The sequence below is a fragment of the Protomyctophum bolini genome, assembly GCF_963924005.1.
Source record: "Protomyctophum bolini genome assembly, chromosome: 11".
Taxonomy (NCBI): Eukaryota; Metazoa; Chordata; class Actinopteri; order Myctophiformes; family Myctophidae; genus Protomyctophum; species Protomyctophum bolini.
The window spans coordinates 667,052-674,551 of NC_137872.1; the positions used below are offsets into that span (position 1 = coordinate 667,052).

The window sequence follows — 7,500 nt, forward strand, 5'->3', positions numbered from 1 at the left end:
AGACTAGTCATACAGTGTAGGCTTCATATGAAGGCATTATAGAATTATTATTATCAGAATACAAGAATGCAATATGATGCAAAGGGAACGGAACAGAATAATAGAAATAAAAGTGACCAATGAACTATTCGTACATAGATATACTGTACATGGTGTGTATTATTCTTGCATGTCTTGACTTATTTCTGTATTTCACACCCGTTGAGAAACGTTTTCACTGTAAGAATGTCGCTATTATCATTCTGCTGTATATGCACTCATGATAAAAATGGATACACTGGTTGGAATAACGTGTTCCTTCCACGCGCTATACGTCCAACCAGGGAAACTCCCCCCTGTCAGGTGTAAAGGAGCAACTTGGACACTCAGGCATGAAGGAAGCATGAGTTCAAGTCCGTTGCTCTCCCCTTGTCCCCCATATATGGGGACTAGGTTGCTCTCCCCTTGTCCCCCATATATGGGGACTAGGTTGGTGGAGGGTGTGTAGAGCCCAGGATCACATTAGATGATTGACACAGGGGTGAAAAATGGGTTACACAATCGTGGGATAAAGATTATTAAAAATAAAATGGATACACTTGACCTTGGAGGTCAATACGATTGGAACATGCCAGGATAGAACAGAACAAAATGTGAACATTTAACTTAGAGAGAACTTCATTATTGAACCCATGGGAAATGCAGGTGTCATAATATACTGTAGCAGCACTGCAGCAGGCTATATTCCATATCTCCACATTTACATATTCCATATGGCCTCTTTCCATAATATACACGCCTCTCACTGTCGGTGACAGATTCACACCTTGGGTTCTATAGATAGAGTCCAGATTGGTGCAACTCTCCACCTCGGCAGAGAAACGTCAGCCTGCGCTGATACCAGTCCCCTCCGTGTTATGGAATTCCATGTGTTAACCCAGTTAGATTTATTTTCTCCAAAAATAGCAGACCTACAAGCTCGTAGCGCGGCACTTGGTGCCGCGCTACGAGCTTGTTGAACTGCTAAGGAGTTCAAATGATAATGTCACATTCTGGAAACACTTTGGAGAGATTTGTTTTCATTGTATTGTATTTTATTCAATGTTTCTGCCGACCTCAGCAAATTCAGCTACTGTAACATCTGGGAATTGTTGGATAAGAAAATATGAATTGATTGTAGTGGAGGAAGCTATACCTAACCATAACCTAACAACTGAGCAATAGGGCCAACTGTAAAGGGCAACATATAGAGGTGCACACAGCTGAGCTGTGTGGAACTTTTCCTTTCATTTAGTATGCCTGGCTAGTATTGTGTGTGTGTGTGTGTGTGTGTGTGTGTGTGTGTGTGTGTGTGTGTGTGTGTGTGTGTGTGTGTGTGTGTGTGTGTGTGTGTGTGTGTGTGTGTGTGTGTGTGTGCGCGTCTGCGTCTGCGTGTGCGTGCGTGCGTGCGTGCGCATGCCCGAGATGCGACAACAATTTGGTGGCAGTTTTTTCAACCTAAACTAACTTGTTTTTAGATGTATTATTAACATCTAAAACACACCCGTTGTAATGAGAGCACACACACACACACACACACACACAGGATGAGAGCAATGCTTGGAAAGCTGCTCCTAACTGTGTGTGTGTGTGTGTGTGTGTGTGTGTGTGTGTGTGTGTGTGTGTGTGTGTGTGTGTGTGTGTGTGTGTGTGTGTGTGTGTGTATGTGTGTTTAACCCAAGGTTGTTTTCAGCACCCTCTGGTGGTACATGCGTGCACAGACAGACAGATGGGGAGGAAACACAGCCTTTCTATAACAATGATAACACACTAGGTGGCTGAAGCTATATGCGAGTATAATACAATGCAATATTGCATATAGATGAGAACCTTTATCCTTCATTCTTCTCCCACGTGAACGTACGTTGAAAAGAGGTTAAAATTGAATGATTACACTCTGTTTTGGTGGTATTATACAAAACGTATAGCAGAGATATTACAACATCCTTATCGTGTATACTGTAACGAACACAGAGAAACGGGGCATGCCGATATAATAATAACACATCAAGCCTCCACTGATTTGTCAAGCCGAGGTTGTATAGAGTATAAGTGAGACGCCTCTCGGAGCTCTCTTTAAGACTGCCTGACAGCAAACAGCAGGCGTCGTGACGCAGAGAGACGGAGAACGGAGAGAGAGAGAGAGAGAGAATAGGGCAAGAGAATGAAGAGAGTGAAGCGACACCTGTCACTTTTACTGTGCGTTGAGGCAGAGGGAGTGATGCAGTGTTTAGCTGCAGCGTATGACTCAGACTGTGTGTGTGTGTGTGTGTGTGTGTGTGTGTGTGTGTGTGTGTGTGTGTGTGTGTGTGTGTGTGTGTGTGTGTGTGTGTGTGTGTGATTGACATGTTGGGCGGCAGGGAGGGCCTCAAAGCAAGTACATTCCCACCCCGATGTTGTCACACACACACACACACACACACACACACAGGCTATGAAGAAAAGGGGGTGACTAATCGCTGAATTATAAACTGCTAAATATAAGCACCTGCTTCAGAAGTTAATTGCATATTTGTAAGTTGCGCTGCATGACGTTGGAGATGACGTTCATTTAACACATTCTGACCTGAGATCAGATTCATACGAGGTTTCCACTGGACACACACACACTGGTCTGATTCTAGATCAGATTCTAAAAATGTCAGTCGCTCTTCGATTTTTCTAAAATAGCAGACCTACAAGCTCATAGCGCGCCACTCGGTGGCGCGCTATGAGCTTGAGTTGTAGTACAGTGCAGGTCAGTGTGATGTTGGGCAGATGGCACAGTGATGGAGTTGATGATACTGTAACTGTAATGGTTTCTGTGGATTATATAATATGCTTTGCAATCCTCTTAAATCCCTTCATGATATTGCCATTATTACTGACCTTTGTATGGCGTGTTTTGACTTTCATGTGTGCGTGTGCGTGTGCGTGTGTGCGTGCAACTAGCAAGTCACGAGTTAAACTGTGTTTCTCAGTTCCACAGCTTTTTTTTCACTGTGAATGGCAGTGAATGGGGAGAGGGGGAAAAGTGAGGGGGAAAAAAAGCCATTCAGAGAAAATGGGCTAAAGATAACAGACAATGACATGTAAAGACACTGGTATACGCCTCACTCCTAAAGACACTGGTATACGCCTCACTCCTAAAGACACTGGTATACGCCTCACTCCTAAAGACACTGGTCTTACGCCTCACTCCTAAAGACACTGGTCTTACGCCTCACTCCTAAAGACACTGGTCTTACGCCTCACTCCTAAAGACACTGGTCTTACGCCTCACTCCTAAAGACACTGGTATACGCCTCACTCCTAAAGACACTGGTATACGCCTCACTCCTAAAGACACTGGTATACGCCTCACTCCTAAAGACACTGGTATACGCCTCACTCCTAAAGACACTGGTATACGCCTCACTCCTAAAGACACTGGTATACGCCTCACTCCTGCTCAGAGATATGAATGAATGAATCTCCTGCAAATTATAAACCTAAAATAAAGTGTGTTGTGTTGTAGGTTTGCTGCTCTGCATCATGGATGTAATGTGTTGTGTTGTAGGTTTGCTGCTTTGCATCATGGATATGATGTGTTGTGTTGTAGGTTTGCTGCTCTGCATCATGGATGTAATGTGTTGTGTTGTAGGTTTGCTGCTTTGCATCATGGATATAATGTGTTGTAGGTTTGCTGCTTTGCATAATGGATATAATGTGTTGTGTTGTAGGTTTGCTGCTCTGCATCATGGATACAATGTGTTGTGTTGTAGGTTTGCTGCTTTGCATCATGGATATAATGTGTTGTGTTGTAGGTTTGCTGCTCTGCATCATGGATATGATGTGTTGTGTTGTAGGTTTGCTGCTTTGCATCATGGATATAATGTGTTGTGTTGTAGGTTTGCTGCTCTGCATCATGGATGTAATGTGTTGTGTTGTAGGTTTGCTGCTTTGCATCATGGATATGATGTGTTGTGTTGTAGGTTTGCTGCTCTGCATCATGGATATGATGTGTTGTGTTGTAGGTTTGCTGCTCTGCATCATGGATGTAATGTGTTGTGTTGTAGGTTTGCTGCTTTGCATCATGGATATAATGTGTTGTGTTGTAGGTTTGCTGCTTTGCATCATGCTGCTCTCAACGGGAACCTGGAGCTCATCTCTCTGCTGCTGGAGTCCCAGGCTGCTGTGGACATACGGGACCAGAAAGGTACGCACGCACACACACACACACACACACACACACACACACACACACACACACACACACACACACACAGACGCACAGACAGACAGACACTTACAGCAGTTGTTCTCAAAGTGAGGTCGGGGAGTCAGGGACCCCCGGTTCCAGGGAACTACAACATGACGTCACTGAGCCGCGGTGAAGAGCAAACCACAGCGGTGGTCACCTCACCACCGGAGCGGTGGTCACCTCACCACCTCCGAGCAGTGGTCACCTCACCACCGGAGCGGTGGTCAGCTCACCACCGGAGCGGTGGTCACCTCACCACCGGAGCGGTGGTCACCTCACCACCGGAGCGGTGGTCACCTCACCACCGGAGCGGTGGTCAGCTCACCACCGGAGCGGTGGTCAGCTCACCACCGGAGCGGTGGTCAGCTCACCACCGGAGCGGTGGTCAGCTCACCACCGGAGCGGTGGTCACCTCACCACCGGAGCGGTGGTCACCTCACCACCGGAGCGGTGGTCACCTCACCACCGAAAATCCAGACTATGAATAGGCCTTTAGACGTCAAGTTTTGACATGACGGGAACGCCATGGTGACGTAGCATGTTGTCAGAACCATGCCTAACCCAAACCCAAACCCTAACCTCACGACAATGTGCCCAACGAGAGCCGTAGTGTAGCTGTTTTTAATGTGTTGTTCTTTTTCTTTATTCATTGCTGTAGCACTTTGAGATTCTCACGAATGTAAAGTGCGTTATAAATAGAATCCATTATTATTATTATTGTTATTATTATTGCTACAGAGTGAGATGCTGCGATGACAACCTCTCCAATATCTCACTGTATTAAGGCTGAGTCGACCTTGAGTATATAATTACGTTACTGATTTTGTTCAAGACTTTTAACTTTGTACCGAATCGTTATCAAAGACAGACGCCGTGGGTTTGTTTTGATACTTTTATTTTCGTCCTTGAGTGTTGCACATGAGCACACATACTGTATATACAGTACTGTACACCCACACCTCATCCAGTTCTCAGGCACCCGTTGCTATCCTGTGATTATCCCATTCTGGGGCGGGAACCCCTTTTATGTTATGATTTGGCTATTTTTGAAAAATGGAAGAACGACTGACATAGAAACTGTCAGGATGTAGAAGAACATTTTTAGAATCTGATCTCAGGTCAGAATGGAAACTGTCAGGATGTAGAAGAACATTTTTAGAATCTGATCTCAGGTCAGAATGGGTTATACAAAGTCATACGTATACTGTAATGTCACTCATCCTGCCATCCAGCCACAATGCGTTGGTTTGGAACATTTTGGACAGTATCTCATATTTTGTGTGTGTGTGTGTGTGTGTGTGTGTGTGTGCGCGTGCGTGTGTCTGTGTGTGCGTGCGTGTGTGTGTGTGTGCGTGTGCGTGCAGGCATGCGGCCGCTGCACTATGCCGCCTGGCAGGGGAAGGCGGAGCCTATGAAGATGCTGTTGAAGTCGGGTTCGTCACTCAACGGCCAATCAGACGAAGGCCAGATCCCTCTTCATCTGGCAGCGCAGCATGGACACTACGATGTGGTGAGAACATGAATATCAATATGAATATGAATATGAGAATATGATGTGGTGAGAATATGAATATGATGTGGTGAGAATCAGTCACGCCAACGCCTGCGTCATGGGGTCGCACGTCTAAAATATAGCAGATCTACAAGCTCACCACATATAGCCGTTGCGACGCGTCACGTGGGGGGTTACAGATTTGGCATTTTCTCTGTGCGACACCAGCGCACGACGAAGTATAAATCAGGCTTAAGTTAATGAAATACTTGGTTCTACACACTGTGAAACCCTCAAAAATGACATTTTACTGTACTTTACTGTACTGTGTATTGGCTATAAGTTCAAACACACCTCTAGAATATTTCTTTCCCCAGCTACAAGTATCTCATTCCACTTTCATTTATTTTATTCCATAGTCTTAGTTTTTCTCTAATAAAGTAGTTTTTATTTGTTTTCTCGTGTTCCCCTTGAAAAGCGTCTTTAAGTACTCAGAGAAGCATTATATAAATAATAATATTATCACTATTATTATTACTACTTTTCTAATTGCCTGCTTATGTAGTCACTATTCATTGATTCACTCGTATCCAAATCCATTCGAAAAAAAGCTCACTGATGATCAGGTCAAATAGGCCTATTGATATGCGATTAAAATGTGATTAATTGAGATTAAGTAATCACAAAAAAACCTTCTTTTAAATCGTTTTTTATATTATTATTTTTTAAGTAAAGTAAAGTAGTTACTTTCATAATTTAATGTGAAGTAAAGTAACAAATTACTTTTTTAGATAAGTAACGATAACTATAATTCCTTACTTTTTAAAAGTAACTTCCCCAACACTGGCTCTGAGTGAAAGATAAACGCTTTTTCTGTGGAAAATTGCCCGTGGCTTAACGGAAGAGGAGAAACGGTGTACACAGCCTCCAATACATATTCCTGTTCCTATTAGAAAAACTAAAAAAAAGCAATACAGTCCCCGGTGGAGAATAACTTTGTCTTTGTTTTGCAGACGATAAAAGCAATATGTTTTTGCAGCGCTCATAATGGAGCTGCCGCCGCGCTTAGCTTGACAGAATGTCATTGTTATTGAGTTTCAAAGCAGAATATTTTCATTGTCACATGGTCACCAGTCGGGGGATTTCACATATAACTGTAACTGAATATAAAAGTGTTTTCTAGTCATTATGGTTCCATTTTCATACAGTTGGTTAAATAATCACAACACATTTCCTCGTTACAGTTTTATTTTTGCCCGTTGTGAATTGAGCATTCGGCAAGTCTCTCGGAAGGTCATTTTTTTTTACACATCACCAGCTTGGCATCCCTCCCAGGCCTATACCATTCTCTTAAAATCCTTACAAAATCCTGAGATAGAATTTTACCCCGAGAGACACAAAATGGACAAATGAACACTCTTGGTTTTTACTGTGGCGGAGACACAAATTGGCATCTTGGGTGATTTACAGCTATTGTTGAGCTCAAACACACACGCAGCCCATTAGGGGATGTGCTCAAACACACACACACACACACACACACACACACACACACACACACACACACACACACACACACACACACACACACGCGCAGCCCATTAGGGGATGTGCGGGGGGGGCACAGTTAGTTAGCTCCCTGAAATTGCAACCAGAGTGTCTTATTGCATCTTCTCACGACTGTTTGGCATCGTGAATTTGCCGGCGTGTTCCATCTTTACAGTGCTGTGTTGACAGGTGCGCACGAAAGCTGCCAAATATGGAAATG

The 7,500-nt window shown here is 43.9% G+C and overlaps 1 protein-coding gene across 5 annotated transcripts in view; it reads left to right on the top strand.

The window, feature by feature from the left end:
• Positions 1–7,500, top strand: part of caskin1 (CASK interacting protein 1) — a 132,222-nt gene that overhangs the window by 77,643 nt on the left and 47,079 nt on the right. For all 5 annotated transcript variants that reach the window (XM_080776015.1, XM_080776017.1, XM_080776018.1 and 2 more), the window contains exons 3-4: positions 4,098–4,195; positions 5,605–5,750. In XM_080776015.1, coding sequence (XP_080632141.1) covers positions 4,098–4,195; positions 5,605–5,750 — 244 coding nt within the window. The remainder of the gene's footprint in view (positions 1–4,097; positions 4,196–5,604; positions 5,751–7,500) is intronic.